This window comes from Gopherus evgoodei, chromosome 1 (assembly GCF_007399415.2).
Source record: "Gopherus evgoodei ecotype Sinaloan lineage chromosome 1, rGopEvg1_v1.p, whole genome shotgun sequence".
Classification (NCBI taxonomy): Eukaryota; Metazoa; Chordata; order Testudines; family Testudinidae; genus Gopherus; species Gopherus evgoodei.
Window position 1 is genome coordinate 239164224 of NC_044322.1, and position 25317 is coordinate 239189540.

Genomic DNA, 25317 nt, shown 5'->3' on the forward strand with positions numbered 1-25317 from the left:
TATGTTAGCTGACCCACTAATTCATGCCATCTATTTTATCTAAGGCCCTGATTCTGCAAACGCTTATGCATGCGAGTAAATTTAGTCACATACATAAGCGTTTGCAAGATTGGAGCATACCTTTATAATTAATGTTCGCTATGTGATAGCTATGAACACTGATGATCTGCATTTAGTATTAGTTAATAGGTACAGATGGAAACCTGTTTGACTGAAAAATATTGTAGCTGTGTCTTTCTATTTTGACTATTGGCATTTATATATTTAGAATCAAATTCTGCCTTTGAATGCCTCTAGCAACTGTTAAATCAATTGATAGTGGGATTATTTCATGTCATATTGAGTTTGAACATTTAAAGAGATACTTGTCACTGTGGCAAGCTTTACAAAATACATATTATCAAAAATATATTAAATTTATGGGTACTTCTGATGCTGATAGATAGTGTTCAGATTGAATCTTAGATCTTGATTATCTAATCAGCCCACCCTTCTTGCTTAATTCTGTTAACTCGTGTCATAATCTGACTTTTCTGATGTTCCAGTTGTTTCTGTGTTTGATACACTGGATTGTGACATTACTGCATAAGCAACAAGCTAATGTTTCTGTTTACACACAAGTATATTAGACGAAGTGATGAGAAAAGAAATGCAGAAGTACATGCCGCAAATAGTTTCACAAGCTCTACAATTATTTGTGTCTGCTATAATAGAAACTCTGATGATGATGTGCCTGTTTTTCATAAATCGCTACTGAAGTATAATAGGGCTCATTTTATTATAATGTCATAGGGTTCAATCCTGTGAATGCTTCCCCACATGAATAACTTATGTGAGGCGTTGTATCTTAAAATGAGCTATTTATGTGATGTGAGTGTTTATAGAAAAGGATCCATACTTTAAAAATGTGAATGCTAAATATTAAACAATAAAGAACTAAGGAAAGGTCATTCTTATGATCTCTGCTGTCCGGTGATTAGGAGACTGAGACACTGAAAAAATTATTATATTTTAGGTATGATGAAGAGATGGCACAAAGTGATGGATCTGATCGTGATTTGAGAAGCCGTCCTGGGCAATCCATTGGAATAAAAGGAAGTCGAGCAAGAGATTCAGGAAAGCCCGTGCTCACCACATGGAAGTAGTGACAAAATCAAATTAATATCAAATCAATAACATCTTACTGAAATTCAGTGCGATGCTCTTGGCAGAAGATTTTGAACTGAGCACTTGGGGCTCTCTCCTTTGTATGGCTTTCTTCTCTATTGTGTATGGGAGTTAATAACTCTGAAACGGGACGAAATATGTCAAAGAAATATTTGTACCAATATGAGACAGGTCTGTATAAAGTAAGGCACCTAATCAGCTATTCTAATAGTAAACTAACTAGTTTACTGCAAGAGTATTATGCTGCATGTGGCTATAGCAAATTTAATGTAATATAAAGAATTAACATATTCATAGCTTTAAACTTTTAAAAGCATAACTACTCAGACTTGAGAAACATGGATATTTTTTCAACAAATGGCTGTTTTGGCTTATAATTCTCTTAAAGAACCTTCTTAAGAAATCTGGTGTTGACGCTAAATATTTATTTTTAAACGAACCACTGGTTTGGTGTTCAATATTTTTTTTTCTAGACTGTACATTATAAGTAATCTATCTCTACACTTGTAATTTATTATACAGTTTTAACTCCTTTGTAAAGAATTAACTGTGTTAAAAATTTGTAGTCAGGGTTGATTACAGGTTCTGTAGGAGACCTAGAAAAAATTTTAGTCCTCAGGATCTCTTTCCTCTGTGTTCCAGGATTAATCTTGAAAATAGAATCCAGAAAAGTCAGAAGTGTTGGGCATTATCATTGTTGTATAGTTTACACTGGCATGATGACAATTAAATTTCTTGATACAAGTGCAGTCTCTTCTGGTAACATTTACAATACAACCTTTGCTGAGCTGTGATTGTCAATGCACAGTTAATGATTTTTAGCTAATGTTGAGATTTAAAAATAAATACATCCCCAAATACTGAGATTGTCAGATGTGTTGAAGCTGCAGCTCCTCAGGAATTAAAATTACATGGAAGAGGAGAATCTCTAACATAGCAAGTTGCTGTGTTATCACGTGACATTTTTTTTTACTTCTAAGGTGATTTTGGACATAACTGAATAAACTTCTTCCTGCTTTTCCTCTTGAACATACTGTAATTAATGTCAACCCCACTGCTCAGTGATGCCTGTAAATCTTTGCTTGCATCTATGCAGCTCTTTATTTACATATGTAAAATACAGACACATCTATATACATACATATTTTATGTTCTCTAACAAAATTCCATTGCATCTAATAAGCCATCTCCTATGACTCTGATGTCAGAAAGTACAATAGCTACAAATAGCACAAAGCCAGAGAAGTTAAAAAGGCATTGATTGCAGTCTTTAAACTAGTAGAACATTTTATATATATAAACTAGTCAATTGTATGATTGGCTGTTACCTCTGATGTCACAAGTCTAGCACTCATCAAGAAGATTCTCATAGCTGCTTTAACATACAGCTCAAATTTTGGGAGAGAAAGAAATCTCCAAAAGTACTTGTGCTGTCATAATGAATCTCTGCTGAGCACCTGGATCTCCCTAAATGATTAATAGCTATATAGAATGAATGAGGGACATTTTATATGCAATTCTAATCATTGTTAATCTTGTATGTTCTGTTTAAATATAGAAAGTCAAATGCAAAATTTGGCATGTCTTTCTACCAAATTCCTGGTCCTTTAAATTATGGGAATTCACCCCCTTCATTAGGAGCACTGTAATAAGTCATCAGAGTTTGTGTCTTGAACTGAGATTAAGGAGTACTTTTAATATGATAAAGAAGTTAAATCCACATATCCAGCTCCCTCATGTATTGTTGTCTCCCTCATTCTGGGTCTTGTTTGTATATTGGAGTCTTGGCAGGGTGAAACCTATGTCTGGAATAGATTTCTGGTCAGATGTTAAATGCCATATTAGTGATGACTTGTTTAAGGGCAGATGTTTCCTCTTCCATCTTCTAAGCCCCTGTTGCTAGGAAATGTGCAATAGTGTAGGCCTTTGGAAATATTACACTGCAAACAGGAGTATTTTACGGGGGAGGGGTAGCTCAGTGGTTTGAGCATTGGCCTGCTAAACCCAGGGTTGTGAGTTTAATCCTTGAGGGGGCCATTTAGGGATCTAGCGCAAAAATCTGGTAGGGACTGTACTTGATCCTGCTGTGAAGGCAAAGGACTGGATGACCTTTCAAGGTCCCTTCCAGTTCTAGGTATATCTCCATATTAAACACTATGGCTGATTTCTTAATCTCTTATAGCTCCATTTTTTTTCTCATTTCTGAACATCAAAACTGTGATTCTTGGCTCTTTCTCCCCTTTCTACATCCCATCCATGCACAGTGTATCTATCTGGTAGCATTTGGCTACTTTCATTCTCATAGTTCCATTACAGTAGTCTCTATGTATCATGTGTACTACCTCATTAGCCTTTTTCTGAGTACTTTGTTGAAGGGACTTAGTGGCGTGAAGATGGTGTATGGAGAAATCAGACTGTTTTGCAGTCAATATCGAACTCTTTGCCTTTATGTATAATTAAGTTTTATTTCACTAAAGTCATTGTGACATTACTAAGCCTGCTTCTAAGATGGAAGCTAATGTGAACGAGCAGGAACAGGCCTGGGATATGTTGTATTAATTTCAGTGGAATAAATGGCTCTAAAGTCAAAGGTGATAGTATGATCTTAGCACTGTACACCATTAAACAGTTAACATGATTTGGGGTTTGGAATACAGGAAAACTGACCATTTCATGGCAAGCAAATTCAAAAATTAATACAAATGTTTGGAAACTTATTGGATACACGAGAAAAAAGAATAAAAATTAAAACAAAGCATATTGAAATTGAGTGGTTACGCAAAACACTTAAAACCTATTAAAGGCCATTTTTCAGACAGATAATAATTATTAGTTTCTTATTCTGTCAAGCAATCCTTTTTAGTGGGAAAGAAGTGGTTAGTCTTGTTGAATTTCAAGTGAACTGCTCTGAGTGGTCATACTTTTGACTGTTTTTGACCAGACAGTCAAAGAGGGAGAAGATAGGATAGCAAAACAGGAGGGGAAATACAGTATGGCTTTTGTTGATCTCAGTCACAGATGGATACTTTGGGCTGTCAGATCAGCCACTACAGCTGTTTCTCTAAACCCTGGCTCACTTCCTGGTCTGGGATCCCATATGGGTGGTCTAGTCAAGTACCTCTCCTTTACTGGTCCTTCTCAGGCTGGGCAGAGCTGGATGAGCTGTCTCATCCCATCATACTGGTGCTGTGTAGTGCAGTTGGTCTCAGGATCAGGTGAAAAACTAAGGTGATAAGATAGAGGGGGATGGAAAGGAATATGAGGGAAGGGAAGACAGCAGGATCTTGCATGCATCGGACTGGGGTCCTTTCTGGTCCATTAGTGATAACGGTGTCACCGCTTGTGTTCAGGTCTGGGTGTCCTGTTGACTGAGGGTCCCCAATGAAGGACACAGTCTCTGGAGTGGGACAGAGGCCTGCCTGCCTTTTCCCAGGAGTCCACTGCCATTTTAATTCTCAAAGTCCATCCAAAAGGGCATGATGAGTGGAATTAGCCCATACAGTTGTTACTTCATCATCCAATTAGGCCTAATGTCGTGACACATTAATTTCTGATTCCATTCTCCATTTGTTTGCCAGTTATGATCCTTATGCAGTCCTTGAGTGGTATCAATAGATAGCTTCATTTTTGACTAATCCAGTCTTATTTTTCTAACTTTTGCTGACAGAAATAATTTTATGTAACAGGCTAAATTGGATTTTCATTACCGGATAATTTAGAGGAGTGGTTTTCAACCTTTTTTCATTTGGAGACTCATAAAAATTTTTAAATGGAGATGGGGACCTCTTTGGAAATCTTAGACATAGTGGGGTCCACAGACCACAGGTTGAAAACCACTGATTTAGAGAACAGACCACTGCACAACAGATAGCAGGGGCAAGTGCTACTGTTAGCAGAAAGACTTGCAGCAGAACACACTCATGATGCCTCTGCTCAGTTCTGGCATCCCATTGACATTCTAAAGAGTAGTCTTTGAGGAAGGGACAGGTTTTTGCTGCCTGTTGGTACAGGGCCTAACACAACGGGGCCCTGACTTGGTTAAGGCAGCTAGGCATGACTGCAATAGAAGTGATAGATGATAATATTCTGTATATGTGAGTGGCCCCTAACTGATGCTGTTACTGTTGGCATCAGTGGTGTTCCACAGTTACTTCCTTAGCACTTTTATGTGTAGGGAATGTGCCTTGTTGCCTTGGCTTTGCCTATTCCTTAGTTCTAGGACACTTTGCCTTTTAGAGAGAACCATCTCCCTCAATATTTTTAAATCCATCTGTAACATACTAACTTTATCCCAACGTACAGCTCTGCTATAGGTTTAACTTCCATTAATTCACATTCAGCATTAACCATGCTGGGACATAGTTGTTTCCAAAACCTCCATCATCCTGTGACAATTAAGCGCAACTAGGAGGCACTTGCTGTCGTTTCTTGGGTTCCTGCCTTTGAAATTCACATCCCTGTGACAGACGGCATTTCTGTTTGGTTTATCTCTTGTCTGTTTTTTTTAAATCATGTTTTATACCTGATACAGTGATGACAAATCAGCAGCAGTTCATTCCTGCTATTCACATTGGATGTTTTTATGCAATTGTTTTGTTTTTAAAAGGGGAGAGGTGGAGGGCGTTCAGGGGTCCACCTGTTACAGAGCTAGGCCTTCTTTAAATTAAAAAAATTAATGAATCTCTCTCAATCATGTTGTCTTCCTCTGCTGACCTTGGGTGAATTTGCGGCCCTGTTCAAGTCAGAGGAGTTTTGCCATTTAAGTCAAAAGAGCCAGGATTTTGAGTATGGCGTATACTAAGTTTATATTTATACGTTTGGGTCATGCATAATATTCTCTCACACAGAGCATGGCAAAGGTATAGAACATCTGTATGCTGTTTATATTCAGCACATTTTAGTAGCATAGCTGTCTGTCATTTTGCGACTGAGGCTGGTTCTCATCTGTGATCACTTTCTGTTGGGAAAGTATATTCTTAATTTGGTTTTGAACACAGTGGTAAAATATCTTTGCAAAATGGCATTTTACAAGCCATAACCTTCTCAAAATGTTTCTGAATGTAACTTGATCACAGGTTTTTGTGATAGTATGATTTGTGATAGTGATGATAGGAGATTGTGATTTTAATTTTAAACACCCATATGTCAGCAAATTCAGAGTCCTGGCCATGACTCAAGCCTCTTGTGCTTAGCAAAGCATTTTATATTATTGTGTATGCTGTTAATTTTATGTCTTTGTAACCGTCTCCTGCGGACCCATAAACATGTGTGTAACAGGTCACTTCCAAATAAGATGACCATATAAATAGTCAAATAAACTGAGTCCAGTGGGGCTAAATTCACTCCTTTTCCCAAATGCAGAGTTTGTTTGTGGATATAAGTGAACAACCAGGGGTTTGGTCCTTCTCTTTTTAGAGGAAAAATAAAATCGTTTACACTGCCACCAGACTGACTCTGTCTTCCTGATCCCTCTTTGTTGTTAAAACAATGGGTCACAGGGTGGTTGTATTGGGCTGCTTCCCTTTCTCCTCAAGTCCTTTTTCAAGCAGGCTTTGGCAGAGATAAAAATTATTATTCTTAGTTCTAATATATAAAAACTTACACATACAGGGGTTTATGAAACAAGAATTAAAAAAAATTATAGAAAATATGTGATTAACCACTATCTTTGTGCTTAGCACTGTAGAGAAAACAAACAGGAAGACACTCCCTGCCTTGAAGAACTTACAGATAAGTAAGACAAGATTCAGACAGCAAATCACAGGCAGGAACCTCAATTGTTAAACTGTCTGCTTTTTTTTTTTTTAAACGCGTGGTCCTAATGAAAAATAATGCTTCTTTAGAAGGAACTTAAACAAAGTAAAGATATAGGCTACAGCTACACTAGAGAGTTTTAAGCAGTGGAACTGCAGCAATGCAGCACTGTTGTAAACTCTAAATGTAACCGATCTAAACGAATGGGAGTGAACTCTCCCGCAGCTTCGCTGCTCCAGCCCCACGAGCGGCAGTAGGTATGTTAGTAGGAGAAGCTCTGCCACCAACATAGTGCTGTCCACACTGGCGCTTAGGTTGGTGTAACTTACATCACTCATGGGCAGAGCCGCCCACTCCATAGCTTTGGGGGGCTCCATGCTTTGGGGGGGGCATGGTGGCCCAGGGGGCTAGTGGGGGCCTGGCGCCAGCAGCAGGGGTGGGGCCCGCGCCCTGTACTCACCAGCGGAGGAGTCTATTTCTTTTTCTTTCTTGCAGCCCCCCGGGCTCGGGCTCAGTCTCTGTCTCTGGCAGTAGCAGCGAGTGACCCGGCCCCAGCCTGCCCCACTTAACTGATTAGTCTCATTAGAGTTGGTATGGCAACACCCATTTTTTTCATGTTCTTTGTGTATATAGATCTTCCTACTGTATTTTCTACTCCATGCATCTGATGAAGTGGGTTCTAGCCCACGAAAGCTTATGCCCAAATAAATTTGTTAGTCTCTAAGGTGCCACAAGGACGACTTGTTCTTTTTGCTGATACAGACTAACACGGCTACCGCTTTGAAACCAGTAGACAGTGTGACAGTATTTCATGCATGAGAACAACATGGCCTCAGGTACAGATCATCAACGGTATCTAAGTGTCTAACTCCCATTGCTTAAATATCTAATGGAGATCTGGGCCAAAACAGGAGTGGGAGAAGGAAACAAAGGGGGCATATACATAAGTTTATTTTAAGTAGTTTATTCCTGATGAACACTATCCTGTACTGCTTATTAACTAAATCTAAAATTAAGACAAAACTGACAACAGCCACTCTCAGGTCATCCAGAAAGCTTTTTTCTAGATGGACTGGGGAAAGCCCAAGGCTTACCATGCTCTCATTTGAGAGTAAGAGATGATTATGTGGCAATAAGGGAGCCCCTCAGTCCTGTGCAGCTAACCTCTGCAGTCGGCCAAGCAATCCTAAAATGTGGACTGCTGTGCAAAGAAGTTTGGAGAGACTTGGAAGCTGCCCCAGGGGGAGCAAAATACATTGGAAAGGACAGTCTGCAAAAATTCTGACTTCAGCTAGTATAACAACTTGACAGGCAGAACTAAAATAGGTAAACTCCCTGTCCCTAAAATACTACTCTTCACATGCTCAAGTGATTATTGGACTGACGGCAATGTATGAATAATTAAACAGACAAGCACAACACAGGCAGGATAATTGTTATAACCACATCTATACAGGGGATATTTTTTGCCAGAATTGGATACATAGGTCAGATTTGCTTACTAGGCACAAAATGCTAATGTTTCTTTCTATTAATTCTTTAGTATAGAGATAAAACTTTCACAGAGAATAGTTTTCTGCTTCTGCTTTAGGAGCTTTATTAGAATAAGGGAAACAGTATTGTCCCCAAATCTACTTTTTCCATCTGCTTCACAGTACAACTTCTGCCTAGAGTGTCCCCTAGTCCTTCCTGCCTGGCTTCCTGCTATAGATTTAAAAAAACAATGCACATATTTACACAGAAGACATACAGTTCTAAGATATAAAACTGGAACACAATAGATCAGGCTCATCTATCTAGAGAATAATGCTCTGTAATTATAAACAGTTCTGTTTCTTAAGCAATCAGCTTCCAGTTTACACAAGTGGATGTATAACCAGAAGATAATTTACATTGAGGCTATTTTAAAAATCAGGCTCACATTCAAGCCTCCACATTTGTGGAACAATTTCATGCCATCTGGTAGTTTGATATTTAAATATTAACTGTTAAACTACTGATATAATAACTACTCAAGATAGTTAAGTCCCAGGCACACTGCAAAGAGCTACAAAAGGATCTCTCGAAACTGGGGGACTGGGCAACAAAATGGCAGATGAAATTAAATGTTGATAAATGCAAAGTAATGCATGTTGGAAATCATAATCCCAACTTTACATATATAATAATGGGATCTAAATTAGCTGTTACTATTCAAGAAAGAGATCTTGGAGTCACTGAGGATAGTTCTCCGAAAACATCCACTCAATGTGCAGCGGCAATCAAAAAAGCAAACAGAATCTTGGGAATCATTAAGAAAGGGATAGATAATACAGAAAATATCATATTGCCTCTATATAAATCCATGGAACACCCACATCTTGAATACTGCATGCCGATGTGGTCGCCCCATCTCAAAAAAGGTATATTGGAATTGGAAAAGGTTCAGAAAAGGGCAACAAAAATTATTAGGGGTATGGAGCGGCTGCCATATGAGGAGAGATTAAAAAGGCTGGGACTTTTCATCTTGGAAAAGAGACGACTAAAGGGGGATACGACAGAGGTCTATAAAATCATGACTGGTGTGGAAAAAGTAAATAAGGAAGTTTTATTTACTCCTTCTCATAACACAAGAACTAGGGGCTACCAAATGAAATGAATAGGCAGCAGGTTTAAAAGAAACAAAAGGAAGTATTTCTTCACACAATGCACTGTCAACCTGTGGAACTCCTTGCCAGTGGGTGTGGTGAAAGCCAAGACTATAACAGGGTTCAAAAAAGAACTCAATAAATTCATTTAAGATGTCCCTAGCCTCTGTTTGCCAGAAGCTGGGAATGGGCAACAGGGGATGGATCACTTGATTACCTGTTCTGTTCTTTCCCTCTGGGACACTTGGCATTGGCCACTGTTGGAAGACAGGATATTGGGCTAAATGGATCTTTGATCTGACCCAGTATGGCCATTGTTATGTTATGTTCTTATGATGTTCACAGTTAATTGCCCTGAAGAACTGGAGGCTGATTCTGAAAAACAGCCTCATTATTGCTTTACTTTCTTCCCAGAATAAAAGTATATAGTTGATGAAAATTGATTTTGGCAGTTTTTTTTATCCAAACAAATTAGATGAATTTATTTGAAAGATTATTCATATTTATTTCTAACAGTAAAAAGGTGCCCATTTAATTCTCTGGGCATTTCTGGTATGTGTGTATGTATTAAATTACAAAGACAACAGAAGTAGCAGCAAACTCAGAAAAAGTCCAGCAAATTCCATTCTCAAATCAACCCCACAGCTGAGACTTTCTCAATTGTTATGACGGTGTAATCAGTGGCTCCCAAGCAGGTGTACATGTACTTCCAGGGGGTACATCAACTCATCTAGGCATTGGCTAGTTTTACAACAGACTACAGAAAAAGCACTAAGGAAGTAAGTACAAACTAAAATTTCAAACAATTATTTTTTTATACTGCTCTATATACTATACAGGGAAATGTAAGTGCAGTATTTATATTCCAATTGATTTATTTTATAATTATACAGAAAAAATTAGATACAGAAAAAATTAGAAAATAAGCAATTTTTTCAGTAATAGTGTGCAGCAATGCTTTTGTATTGTTATATCTGATTTTGTAAACAAATAGTTTTTTAAATTTTAAGTGAAGTGAAACTTGGGGGCATGCAAGACAAATCAGACTCCTGAAAGTGGTACAACAGTCTGGAAAGGCTGAGAGTCACTGGTGTAACCTACATAACTCTGTAACTTGCACAAGATTCACCAGTTCCTGAGATTCTTCTGTTTTAGTATTTTATATCAATATAAAAATAAATTTATAAATCACCATCTAGTACCATTATAGCAAATTATTCACTAGAAAAGTAGGCACAGTATATAATGACTGATCCAAAATATTTAACGTGAAAAAAATAAGGTAGGATTAAAAAACCATTTCAGCCACAGAAAGTTATAGATATACAAATAGCCCCTTCCAAATAAGTTGACCATTTAAATGGTCAAATTAACTGAGTTCAGTGGGGCTAAACTGTCTCCAAATTCAAAGTTGGGTGTGTGGGTATATATAAATGCTAAGGCAACTATATTGTTCCTAAACAAAATGGTCCTGCTTTGAAATGTTAACATTTTTAAAAGATACAGATATTATTTGTTTTGTACTTATGATTGACTCTTACTGGGACATAAACATTCTGAAGAGAATATGGTAACATGTTAATTGAAGTGATGTAAATATAAGAATAACAGAAACATAGCTATACAACATGCAACAACTGAGAAAGAAAGCATATTGAACTAGGGAAGGTATCAAAGGACACAAAAGTATATTTAAAAATAGTTAGACAGTATTGCTAATAGCTTTTTCTATCCGCTGCACATTCAAAGTTGAGAGGAAATCAGAGATGTTTCGGGCAACTTTCTGTTCTGTTCCTAATACCAAAACCAAAAACATAATTGTCCACCAGGAGGCCTATGTGAGCTATCAGCATTTGGCCTTCCTATTTAAAAAAAGATTACCAAAAAAACCTTTGCCAGGCCAAAATTGCAAACATTTAGCATACACTAAATCCACTCAAAAAGACATGAATAATCAAGGTCCACTGCTAATTTGCATGTGAGCTAATATTATTATTTTGGCCATTAGTTTCTCGTGCCTAGAACATACCAGAAAATAATTTAATTTGAAAAATGAAATTTTTTTTAATAGTTCCATTCAAAATTATTTAAACTGTTAATGGATGCATCAGCATCTCTCAATAAATCATGGATTGCCTTTTGGTAGCATAACTTTTTAGCTTATCTCATCATGCCAGAAGGGTCTAGGACACACTCAGTCTGTCAGTAGATATAGAAATATGCGTAGGTATGTGTCTCACTTCATTCAATAAAAGCAGAGATCTCTGGGCTTGAATATATATGAACAGATTCTTAATCTAAAATTCACATTTTATGAATGAGAAAAAATCATTTGAAAAAATGTTTATGTGCATTGTTTGAGCATTTGTATGGTCCTCATTCTTAAAGCTCTTAATCATGTGCTTAACTTTACTACCATGAATAGTCCTGCTGAAGTCAAGTAAAGCATGTTCTTAGGTGTTTGCAGAACCAGAGCTTCTGGGTACGTGTGTGTATATATATATATATGCGTGCACATACAGACACACACATATATATCTATATGTAAAAACAAATTTTGCTCAGATGTAAATCTAGTATAACTCATGTGGATGTCAATAAAGCTGATCAAAGATATACGCTGAATGATTTTAACAATGCTGTATTTTAATTGCTTCCAAATCACCCCCAAGAAAATGGGGAAAAGTGTAATTAAAAATATATTATTATATTATTGCCTCCCTGGGTGTCAGAGAGACTTCCTGTCACTTTATAGTCAAACTTTAAAAAACAGTGGGAGGCATTCTATGACCAGAAGAGGGTATTAGCCACAAGTAAAGCATAAATACTAATCATTAATATGGTGCACTAAGGCAACCAACCATTCAAATATTAAATTAAATTAAGATGTATTATGTAAATTGTCTTATTTTTTCTTTCAATGTAGCTTTAGTCTGTCTTTCTGTTTTCCTTTTAAATTATGTTTTCTTTTGTTTTTATTTATTTTGTTGTAGTTTTGTAGAGCTTTTATTATAAATATGGGAAATTGACATGAAATGTTGAAAAATGTGCAAATGTGATTGTTATCTGACAGTGTAATCTCACACCAGACTTCATGTGCAGTGTTAAAAATCTTCATCCAGATTTTAGTATAAAACTGTTGTTTAAAAATATTCAGTTCAGTTCATCTTTCCATTCCATTTATGTACACTTCAGCTAGAGATCCTTATTGATCCTTTTAAGGCAGCTTCAGGACATCACAAGCTTGGCAGTGTGTTATATGATTCTCAGATTAATACAATACTGGGGGCATGGAGTTCACCCTTGGAAGGCTTCTAGGCAACATTTAAGTAATTTGAGTTCCATATGCAGAGGGCTTGCAGGACTGGGACTGGCATACTGCTTTTGCACCAAGACACAGGAGGGCCAATTTAGTGTATCCATCAATATAAAAACAGGTGTATGGAGAAATGAGGCATGTACAAGTCCACACACACAGTGACAGATTTTTGGATGAGTAAGGAATTGTCTCCTTCAGCTAAAAAGTCAGCTCTGAATTTGTTTTGCAAATGAACCTGGGACCTAATTGTATACAGCTTTGCATCTTTTATAGCCATTTACACTATTGTAACATTGGTGTAAAATTAGAGTGATTCCCTGATTTACACAGGTAATAGTGTTTTACATACACTTGCTACTTATTTGCACAGGTACAAATGACTCAGAAGGTGCAAGGCAGCGGAGAATCACAGCTCGGAGTTCTGCTCAGTCAAACTCCCCTTGACTTCAGTGTGCCTGAGTATGGACTTCAAGAGTGGCCCAGTGAACTTCAGTTAGTTTCTGATTCATTCTATTTCCTAAATCTGCTAACAAGTTTGAGCATTTTTGGATGATGTGTTCCAGCTAAAGAAATAAACAAGTGCCTAAGGGAAATTGAGGATGAGGAAAGTGTAAGGCCCAAATCCTCAAAGGGTATTTAGGCACCTAACTGGCATTGAAATCAATGGGATATAGGTGCCTAAATAACTTTGAGGACCTGGGCCTACGTTCTTTGGTAAAGGTGAGTTTTAGCTTTGGTAGTGTCAGGAAAATGAAAATCTGATTCACATCCATAAACATAATAGGATTTATGCAGGGCTGGTGCAACTACTAGGCAAACTAGGCTGTCGCCTAGGGCGCCAAGTGGTTGGGGTACCAAAAAGCAGTGCTCTGGCTCAGCAGGGAGGAGCCGCCTTCCGGAGGCACCAGAGAGCCAGAGTGTCCCACTTGCGGAGGTGGCAAGCCCCAGCCATGGAGGAGCCAGCCCTGCAAAGGCAGTGGCACCACTAGTGGGGAGCAGCCCCCCCCGCTCCTCCTTCCCAGGCTGTGGCCCGCACGCCGTCCCCCGCCCCCAGGAGCTTGTGCAGCAGATGCATGTGGTCGGCGGCCCCTGTGTACCCCCCCTGCTCCGCCCTCGCTGCTCTCAGGATCTGCAGCTCCCAGGCATGTGAGCCGTCACTGCTCCTCCTGGAGCTCCCCCCTTTCACTGCCTCAGCACTCTGCAGGGGAGGGCTATGCGCGCAGCAGCGTATTTTGCCTCCACATGGAGCCAGTGTCTGACCAGCATAGGCATGGTAAGGGGAGTCTGGGGTGGGGGCAGTCAGGGAGCAGGGGGACGGTTGGATGGGTCGGAAGTTCTGGGGCAGGCTGTCAGGGGGTGTGGAGAAGGATCAGAGCAGTCAGGGGACAGGGAACAGGAGGGGTTAGATGGGTCAGGAGTTCTAGAGGTCCTGTCAGGAGGCAGGGAGTGGTTGGATGGGGCATGGGAGACCTGGCGGTCTGTCTGGGGCGTGGGGGTGTGGCTAAGGGTTGGGGCAGTCAGGGAACAGGTAGGATCCTAGGGGGGCAGTTAGGGTGGGGGTGTCTCAGAAGAGGGCAGTCAGGGGACAAGGAACAGGGAGGCTTAGGTGGTGGGGTTTTGGGGGGCAGTTAGGGGCAGGGTTCCCAGGAGAGGGCAGTCAGGGGACAAAGAGCAGGGGGATTGGGCGTTCTGAGGGGAGCAGTCAGGGGGTGGGATGTGGGAGGGAGTGGATGGGGGCAAGGTGGGGTTCTCTCCCCGTCCTCTTTTCTGATTGTTGAAATATGGTAACCCTAGGTGAGGGGAGGGGGGGTGCATGGGGGCTGGCGCCTACATACATCTGCTGCAGCCTGCAGGAGCCCCCAGGGGAGCGCTGGGCCACAACCTGGGCAGGAGGGGTGGGAAGTGCGGCTGCTCCCCACTAGTGGCGCCGCCACCTTTGCAGGTCTGCTGCCTCCCTGCACTGCATTGGATCCTCCATAGCTGGGGTTTGCTGCTGCTGCAAGCGGGATGCTCTGGCTCTCCGGTGCCCCTGGAAGGCAGCTCGTCCCTGCCAAGCTGCTGCAATGGCCCAAGCCCAGCAAAGCCAGTGAGTGGACTCAGGGCAGGGACCACCTGGGTGGGGCGGGGAGGGCTCATGGGGGGACTATGCACCCTCCAGGGGAGTTCAGGGGGCGGGGAGAGGGGAATCTAGTCTGGGTAGCAACCCCTGGGCACAGCTGGCCCCTGGGCAAGCTGGCCTCTGGGGTCTATAAAGGTTCGTTGGGATTTACCCCTCAATGAACCGATGTGCCGGGGGGCGGGGTGGGCCGCAAGGTGGAAGTTTCAGCTAGGGCGCAAAATATCCTTGCACCAGCCCTGGATTTATGATAATGTGAAATAGCTTGTAATCCTCTGTGAAGTTAACTGATTGATGCAAAGCTTCATTTCATACTGCAGTGGGACAGTCTCCACAGGGGAATAAAACAAAATGGAAAACTTAATGTAACCAAATAAGTTGCAAGCATCAACTTCTTTTTAAACTAGGAAGCACTGACCTTTTCCTACCCAATATCAGATTAAATCCTATGGCTATAATGAATCTGAATCATATTTCTGGGGATATATCTTCTGAAGGTAAAATTCATCCAAGTGCAGAGGTCTCATAACACGCTCCTCACTGAAGCGTTGCTTAAAAGTTGCAGAGTGCCTTGTGTGTGTGCCACTGCACTAGGATAGATGTCACTCTCAGAGAACATATGTAACTCCAACTGATGTTAACGAGTTATGCACATGCATTTACAGAAGACTATAATACTCACTCTTGTGACAAAAAGTGCCATAATAGAATGAAGAACTATAGACCAGTATCATTGCCCTAGGAGCTGATACTGTACTCCTGCTGCAGCCAAACCAAACTGTGCAGCGTGAGAACATTGTAGGCAGGCTGGCAGTAAGTGCAGCAGATGAGAGGAGAATTTTTAAAACTTAAGGGAAAAAAAAGTTAAAAACATGAGACATGAGAGACAAGAGAAAATATAGGATGGAGGGGGGAAATTAAGATGATGTGATTACCGTAGCCTTTGAGCTGGACTTAAGAGGAAATGCTCTTCCCTTGTTTAAAATAAATAGGTTTGTAAGGGCAGGAACAGCCACAGAAGAAGAGTTTTATTGATGGTAAATACTATTCAAGTACAGTGCACCTCTAGTGATAGAGGAATAACCAAAGCATATTATTTTAAAGGTGACTTGTTCAAGGACAAACTCAATCTCACACGTAGTTAACTGACAGGAACACTGAGGCCCATGCATTTTGTTTCTCTGTGCATTATGGGTAGGGCCCTACCAAATTCTCGGCCATGAGAAACGCGTCACGGACCATGAAATCTGGTCTCCCCACATGAAATCTGTCTTTGTGTGCACTTTTCCCCTATATTAAACAGATTTCATCAGGGGGAGACAGCATTTCTCAAACTAGGGGTCCTGACCCAAAAGGGAATTGCAGGGAGGTCAGAAGGTTATTTTAGGGGGGTTGTGGTATTGCCACCTTTATTTCTGTGCTGCCTTCAGAGCTGGGCAACCAGAGTGTGGAAGTTGCTGTCTGGGGGCCTAGCTTTGCAGGCAGCAATGCTGAAGTAAGGGTGGCAATACTATACCATGCCATCCTTGTGTGCTGCTGCTGGCGGTGGCTCTGTTTTCAGAGTTGGGCTCCCAGCCAGCAGGAGCCACTCTTAGTTGCCTGGTTCTGAAGGCAGTGCTGCCACCATCAGCAGTGCAGAAGTAAGGGTAGCAGTACCCCAACCCCTCCTACAATAACCTTGTGAGCCCCCCCAATGCCTTTTTGGGTCAGAGACCCTACAATTATAACACCATGAAATTTCAGATTTAAATAGCTGAAATCATGAAATTTACTATTTTTTAAATCCTAGGACCATGAAATTGACCAGAATGGACCCTGAATTTGGTAGGGTCCTAATTATGGGCTTTGGTTGTCAGACAGGAGGGGGGCACTGTGTTACTGAAGAAGGCAGCCTTAGGATGAAAAGCAAAACTGAGGTCTTGACCTTTTGGGGTCATTAAAAATTCCCTGACACTTTTTAACTCCTGATCAAATTCCAGTTCAGGAAAATTAATTTTTGCTTTCCTACATTCCCATGGTAGTTTATATTGGACATTTTTCTTTGCTTCTGATGCTAAAATATTGCGCAGTATTACTTTTGTGCCATTAGAGAGCAGCCATGTTCATCTGAGAGAGCTGGCTGCATTTGTGTGGTAGGCAAAACGTTAGGATTTTTTAGCATGGAGTACTATAGAAATGTCTAATATTTTGATTAGATGATCATGATGCAAGAAGAAGCTTCTCTTCCTGTGAATTCTAACCCTGAGATCTGTATGTTATCACTATCTGAGACAGCACAGAATTATTAACAGTATCAGTAACATCTAAATAGTAATATTAAATGATCAGTGTTGGGCCATCTATTGATTTTGTAAGAAACTTAGGTAACACGGTGGCATTTTAGGTGTTTATTTTGTGAGAGCTTTGCCATCAAGTAACGTTTCTTCAGGCTCGCACCAAGCTCTTTATTTATATCCCCAACAAGCGCCTTGAGGGGTTAGAACCCATGACCTACACAGTCACCGCACTGTCTGGCGCGCTAACCACTCATCCTCTTCTTCCACTTCCCCACATTTCTTCGCCGACGAAATGATTTTGATCGACAGCAGAGTGAGCCAATGGTGTTCTCTCCTGCTCTACCGAGAAGCGGGTGCACACGTAGCTTTCCTTGTCCAATCTGAAGACCTCTATGCGGCAGCCAATGGGAGCCCGCGGACTGGCGCAAGTTGGGTGGGCGGCCGTTGGTTCGGTTGGAGCCGAGCGAAGCAGGGACCTTCCCGCCCGACCCCGACCCGCCGCAGAGGAGCCGGGGAGCAGCCGGAGGTGAGGGACGCGCCGTCGGGCGGGACTCGGACGCCGCTGCCGGGAGGGAGGAGGCGATGCGTAGTCCCGCCACCACCACCTCCGGCTGGGCTGTCCTGGAGGGGCGGGGCCCGGGCGGGCCGGTGAGCGGGGCTGCAGAGCGAATCTCCGGCCCCAGCGCTGCCGCCTCCGCCCCGCTGCCCGTGGCCGGTGTCACCCGGCGGCCGGGCTCATGTGGGGAGCGCGGGGGGCGGGGCGGGTTCCTGAGCCTCCGGGGGTGTCCTCCAGTTTCCTGGAGATAAAGGGTGTGTCCTGCGAGGCAACCCCCAGGAATGGGACCAACCAAAGCCGGCAACCCGGGGTGTGGGGGGGCACCCAGCCCCTGAGCTCGATGGGGGGAGCAGCTTGTGCCTGAGTGCGGGTGGCGAGTTGCTGGAGGGCTAAAGAGCGGGGAGTTTGGGGGGGAAGTGGTGGATGGGGGCAGAGGGGGAAGGGGCTGGGAGTTTGTGGTGGATGGGGGCAGAGAGGGGATGAATTCTGATTGCTGCGCATTGTCTCTGCTTCTTTGACCTACTGGCTTGTTTCTGTTCAGCACTGAGGTTGTGGGGTCACTCCTCTCCCTGGCCCCCAATCTGGGGTAGCCGAGCTGGGGAAGGTGAAGCTTCCCTTGGGGAAGTTTGGGGAGGGCAGGGCTATAGGGGGCCAGGAGGACCACACTGGGAAGGTTCTGATTCTGTACCAGGGAAGGGGAGAGCTGCTTGGTGAAATTTAGTGAGCCATTTGGTTGCGCTTTCCCTCAATCCTAAAAAAATCGAATGCAGTATCTGGTCGTGAACCCTGCACTACTCAGACACCCCACAAATAAAACAGGCAAGTGTAATTCTCCAAGGAGAGAATTTGAGTTGGTGGTGTCTTCTGAATACTGGTAATGACACAACTAGGCCGTGCTGCCTTCTGTCACCACCCCCTTCCTCTATGTGCCTTTTCCTTTTTGCCAGGAAGAATCAGATCACATCATCCTACACAGTTAAACATCTTTTAACTTTGTTGGAAGTGAGCAGTCAGAGTCTCTTTAATATGGGTTGCGCCCACTGAGGCCTTGGCTAAACTGGTGCTTTACAGCGCTGCAACTTTCTCGCTCAGGGGTGTGAAAAAAACACCCCCCTGAGTGCAGCAAGATACAGTGCTGCGAAGCTCCAGTGTAAACAGTGCCCCAGCACTGGGAGAGCTCTCTCCCAGCGCTGGCGCTGCGACCACACTCGCACTTCAAAGCACTGCTGTGGGAGCGCTCCCGCGGCAGCGCCTTGGAATTTTGAGTGTAGCCAAGCCCTGAGACTGACCGGTATCTACAGTATCTGTCTGGCTGTATGTCTTTCCCAGCCAGTTGGGTTAACTCTGGTTGAAGGTAGTCAGAAGCTGGTATGCTCAGTCTATACATGCTTCCCTCTGCTCTCTCTCTCTTTAAGAGTAAAGGAGACCAGAAACATGTGAAAGTGGGCCCAGCTACTCCTTTACACAGTGTAAAACACTCAGCTTTCTTGGTGTCCCACCCTTCTGATTAAAGTATTTTAAACCCAGGATGTAAATTCATTTAGCCTATAATTATTCCAATAAGTTTAAGTCTTTTTCCCCACAGCTTGGTAAACAAGTCAGAGTGCTGTGTGAAATGTTCTTAATGTGTGCCTGTCTACACGTGGAAGACTAACAGATTTATTTGGGCATAAGTTTTCATGGGTAAAAAAACCTCACTTCTTCAGATGCCACCAGACTCCTTGTTTTTGTGGATACAAACTAACATGGCTACCACCTGATACTGTGTACACCTGACTCCCATCCACAGATTAGTTGAAAGGTAGCTAATAGGACTGTTTTCTCTTGTTCTCCATTGGAAACTTTCCTTTGTGCTTGTTTGAACGTAAATCAGGGCTTGGCCAGCTATTGTGAAAAGTTGTGCCAACTAAAATACAAGGCCAGTAGTTCAAAAAGGTGTACTAATGTTTTGCTGATATTGAGTTGTTGATGAAGGTGATGATATTTGAGAAATGAGAATAAATACTGTGATGACTTAGGTTGTCTGTTAGTCTCTTTATTAAACTAGTCTAATATAATTAAGACAAGCTATGAAAAAGCCTTGTTTTTTTTCTCTCTTTAGGGTAAAACAAACATGACTGACTTAGTTTGATTTCTCATCTTTAGACTGAAATTATAAGGCAGCATGCACATTGTACATTAAGCATATAGAGCAGGTCTTCTTAATTATGTTTTTAAGTATTACATTTGTTTGATTTATCCTCCATACCACACTTTATCTCTGTCTGGAAATTACTTATCAGACTTAAATGTATTCTTTTCTGAGACAAAAATGTATTCTATGTTCTTCTAGTTATGACTAAACTAGCTTAAACAAGAGTGTGTTTACTTAACTTAAAAGTGAAGATTGCTTGGGGAATGCAGCTTCATACCACAGGTCAAGCAGCAATAGCTCAGAAATAAGACAGCATACACACCTATAGTTTGTGGTGAAGCAGCCTATTAATGGTTGACAGACACTTCATAGCATCATAGAATATCAGGGTTGAAGGGACCTCAGGAGGTCATCTAGTCCAACCCCCTGCTCAAAGCAGGACCAATCCCCAACTAAATAAAAACCTGTCTTGAAATAAAGTTTTTGTAGCATCTTTTTTCTCTGCTCAAGGCTCCCTCCCTCCCACCAAAAATGCATATGGCCTAAGGATCTATATCAGTGATAACTAATGCTGAATTAACAAATATGATTGTTTTAACTGTATGGGTGGTGTTTGGTTGGTGGACATAGATGATGTAACGGTTTTTATAGCCACGTGTGTTTGGGTATCTGGGAAGGCCTGCGTAATTCATGAGTTGTCCAAGTAAGAGGCAATAGTACTCTCCAGCATTGTACATCTCCTTTTTTTTTAATTTTAGTCTTTTGTTTACTTTGACTCTGTAAGTACATGTATATAATGACTTTCAATTTATGCTATGTCATACAACGTAGGAATTTATGCAGTAGTTGTCTTGGCAAAATATTTGATCTGTGAATGTCTAGAAACAACTTTTTCAGAAAAATGTCTGAATTTAATACTTTTCCAACTCAGGGTGTCTGCTTGTTGTTTATACCAGTGGTTCTCAGGCTTTGGTTTATGGACCACTAGTCTCTTTTCATAAAACGAAATATATGAGAACCAAGGGTCAGATTTGGGAAGGTAGGCAGTCACTAAGGGAGAGGCTTAATTACAAAGTGGTCCACAGAATGAAAGTATGCAATAACTTGATATTCATTGTGTTGTCTTTTGTTAATATGGAAGATCTCTTAAGAAATCTGGCTAATAATGCAACAGTTTCTTTTAGTTATCTGTGAGTATGTTGATTTAAAAAAAACAAGTTTTCAGTCTCTTAGTTACTGGACTCGTACCTGGAAAAAGTAGTTTCAGACAGTGACTGACTGAGCTCAGGAGGGTCATGTGCAAAGATGTCCGTAAGTTACTTGTGTTCTTTTCTGATTCTGGGTTGTTGAAAATGGCACAAGCTGCCCTAAATGTCATGTCTTCTCTGTTGGCCATTGAGGGGGGTGACATAGAGCTACATGGCGCCTCTGTCGCCCCAAAATCATCCTATGGTAAGGAGAGCCTATAGGGGCTAAGTAAAACAGCTATAGAGTAATTTTCTGCTGTTGAAATGCTAGAACTTTCTTTGTGTACTTCAGACTCTGGCCAATTATTTCAGATGAATCTTTTGTGTAATAACTTTCTCAATTCCTCTAAGTACAGGGTTGTTTTTTAAACTAAATAGCATTTTAATGATTTGATGCCTAGAATGCCCTCTGAGATTGCATGAAATAAGTGGTCCTATTCAATAACTATTATTTTATCGTCTCACGCTATTTGTCATTAATGTAATTTTTAAACTTGTCTTCCACTCTCATTAAATATACAGATCATACTAGTGTATTATGTATTGGTGCAGTTTCAAATACGCAATAGGTTATAGTTTCCAAGAATCAATATTTTCTGTGCTCATATTTTCAAGAGCTATTTATCTGACTGCATTAAACTCCCAAATATTTTGGATAAAGGGAAACTTGGATGCATTTACTTTGAAGAGTGCTCCTTTAATTTGATTTATAGGTGTACTGAGGGAATTGAGCAAATTTTCCTTGTTGTCATACAGAAATTAATACACTAAAAAGCTATGCTTAGCTAAAGAGGTTTCACAGGTACTAGTTATTTAGTAGGTTTTGTTTAATATTAACTAATTTTTCCATTCAAGCAAATTATTAGTTTGGGCTTAACTTGAAATCACAAGGCATTTCTTTTTGGCACGTGAAGAGGGATACAGCAGGAGATAGCAATACTGATGTACTTGTGTACTGAGATACAGCTAAACACTGAATATGTTTAGCTGTGATTTTAATACTCTGCTGAAATGTGTATGTTGTCTGGATGACTAACTCACCAGGATTGAGAAATTATTTTGATTGAAGTTGAACTTGAGAAGGCCAACAACCTACTATGGGTATTCAGTGAAAAACAATTAGTTTAGGATCTATTGTTAATAATGCAAAGGTCACCTTATCTTGAATCTCATTGTTCTTTTATCTGATATCCTGCAGGGAGATGTGTTTGACAAGGGAAGGTTGGGGTAGAATCAGGACAGTAGGACAGAATTTCTGTGGTGCGGAAATGCAGAACCTCCCTGAGTGTACACTTAAAAAAATTTGAGCAATTCTGTCTGTCTGATGAGCTGTTGTCAGCTATTGCACATGGGCATAGCATGATATTGAGTGGACAGGATATGTCAATATTTGAGACGGCACCCAACCCTTATTGATAAACAGGTATAGAAATAGTTATGGATAAGCATTCAACAGTAAATAGTTGAGCTAGATCTAAAGAAAAAATAAAATACCTCTAAGGCTTTGTGATGATATTTGGTTCAACAGTTTAAATCATGCAAATATTAAAAAAATGTCCTGGCTCAGATACCACATTTGTGATCATGCTAGCAATTGAGAAAAGCATCTAAAGTCTCTTTGCTCTCTGCCCAATAGTAAAGGGGGAAAGAAAGTATGGTAACCTAATTTATTATTCACTACTTCAAGAATGGAGAGGAAGAGAGCAAATGGAATGAAAAGAGCACATCAAAGTACAGTTCCAATCCTATTTTATATGTACCAGGTCAGTGTTGAAACTAATTTCTCTTTTCAACACTCCTTATGGGATATACTTACAGATGCATAACAAAGGAGAAACAGATTCCACAAGAATATGTGCAAGGTTCCTAGGTAATCAGTAATATTGTAAACTCCTTTGGGAGAACAAATGTTTAAAATCTTCTGACAACAATTTCTATCAATATACCTGGAAATCATTTTGGACTCTAATTGCAAAGTATAAGATTCCTACAATCCTGAAATTGAAGTAATGTCATGTTATTGTAATCTTCACTAGAAAGTGATTTATTTGCAGTAACTTGATATTCATTGTGTCTATATCATCATATCTTTGATGTGATGGCAATAGCACAAACATCTGCCTTATGAATTTGATTGAATTGTTTCTTTAATGTACGATGTTAAACTTGGGTTTGCTGAGTAGTAGCATGGTAGCAGCACTGCTATCTAACTGTCATGCCAACTGCAGATAAGTATTTGCTAAGTTCCCAAAGGAATGACAGCATTAATTAGTAACTCCTATCATAGCATGCTGCTTTATGGAGGGCCATAGCAGAATATATTCAGCATGACCTTTGGGATCTGAAAATAACTTTTAACTGTTTGTACAGAATGCTTTTCCTATCATAGTTAGTGTAGTTATTAGACACATAGTGAAGTACGTGATTTTTGCATTGGTGTATGTGGTTAGTAACTATGTCAGGAATGAATACAGCAACAATTTATTACTCCTTTAAACTCACTCTTTTGTAGGCAGTGAATTTATAGCTAACATAAAGGGGAGAGCAGACATCCCTGGCATATTAATGCTGGGAGAAATTTGGGGTGCAAATGTAAGTTTGTGATAAAAGGAGCCATGGGACAAATCAGTTTGATGAAAGCCAAAGAGATGCCCGTATTATGCCTCCAGTGTTCTCTCCTAATGGGAGTCTTCTTGGCAACCTAACAAATATCTAGGTCACTGCTGAACACAATAACACTGTTCTTGTCAGGAGATGTAAGAAATCCATCAAATAGGCATAGATAGGCTCAGGCACCTTTGCCTGTCTTTATGGATCCATGGGAATACTGTTTAAAATGAATACAGAAAATAAACTACCTAAATATCATGTTGCCATTCTTAGTCCTCTAATAATCTTTAAATGTTGTCTTTGAAGTCTTAGGGGTTGGAAGGAGGACCTAGGTGGGTTCTAAACAAAAGCTTCAAGGCGGTTATTTTTAGTTGTGTTTACACTATCTAATTCTAATCTAAACTATAGAAAATTGCATTTAACCCTGAAATGGCAGCTGCACCAAGTTGACAGTGGGGTAATCTTCAGGGTGAGCTTTACCAGGTGGAGTTATCTTTCAAGATACTTCTCATTCCATGCAGAGATGGCACTCTTGTTTCACAGTAGTAGAAACCAGTTGTTCTAACTGTAGGGACTGAGGACAGATCCCATTTACTTTACACAAGACCCTCTGTTTAATCCTTAAAAGCAGCAAAGAGTCCTGTGGCACCTTATAGACTGACGGACGTATTGAAGCATGAGCTTTCATGCGTGAATCCCCACTTCATCAGATGCATGTAGTGGCCGACGAAGTGGGCATTCACCCACAAAAGCTCATGCTCCAATACGTCTGTTAGTCTATAAGGTGCCACAGGACTCTTTGCTGCTTTTACAGATCTAGACTAACACGGCTACCCCTTTGATACTTGTTTAATCCTTTGTGTATTAAAATATTTTGAGAACATGGTCAGGTTTGTGGCATTTAGACATACACAGATACATTGACAAATGAAAAAAATCAAGCAGTTAACTGCCCTTCAAAGGAAGTTTAACTTTCTAGAATGTGAGATATGGAGTATGTCTGCAGCTGAAGACCCTTCTGGCCCAAGCAGTTAGCTAATATTCCCCACTTTGCCCAGGTAGTTTCCATTAGGATAACATTGATGAGTCTTGTATATTCTTTGGTGCAATTCTATTTATATGCAAAAAAGAGAAACAAAATTCTGGTTCTCCTAACACGGTAGAAACAAATAGCAGGCAGTTTCCTTGCTCACAATTTCCAAGCTTGCCTCTTCAGCGAGTTCTTTGCACCGAGGAGCTCTGTTTCTCTGCTCCCTCTCAAGGCTATGGTCACAACGGTTTCTCTCACTTTCAGCTATTTTGCAAGGTGTGTGTGTGTGTGTGTGTGTGTGTGTGAGAGAGAGAAAAGCAAACAGTCCCCTATTCCCTGTATTTGCAATCGAGGAACCTCTTGGCTCACATGGCTTAGCTTCTTACCTTGCCGTGTGGCCCATTGCTTTGGATGCTGGTTTATGTCGCCAGTTACAACTGTATAAAAGGGGCTTATTTGCTCCTTCTGCTTCACCTGAAAG

At 40.9% G+C, this 25317-nt stretch overlaps 2 protein-coding genes across 13 annotated transcripts in view; both read left to right on the forward strand.

Annotated features, from left to right (window-relative positions):
• TTLL1 (tubulin tyrosine ligase like 1) overlaps nt 1–6619 on the forward strand; it is a 51986-nt gene extending 45367 nt beyond the window's left edge. For all 8 annotated transcript variants that reach the window (XM_030540258.1, XM_030540276.1, XM_030540295.1 and 5 more), the window contains one exon: nt 1016–6619. In XM_030540258.1, the coding sequence (XP_030396118.1) occupies nt 1016–1145 (130 nt within the window). In that variant the 3' untranslated portion in view covers nt 1146–6619. The remainder of the gene's footprint in view (nt 1–1015) is intronic.
• An 11039-nt stretch (nt 6620–17658) lies between these two features.
• Nucleotides 17659–25317, forward strand: part of PACSIN2 (protein kinase C and casein kinase substrate in neurons 2) — a 145122-nt gene continuing 137463 nt past the window's right edge. For 2 of the 5 annotated variants that reach the window (XM_030540321.1, XM_030540349.1), the window contains exon 1: nt 17660–17785. The gene's annotated coding sequence lies outside the window, so the exon portion shown is untranslated. Of the gene's footprint in view, nt 17786–25317 lie in introns of all 5 variants that reach the window. The other 3 variants (XM_030540339.1, XM_030540330.1, XM_030540357.1) reach the window with 3 other exon arrangements.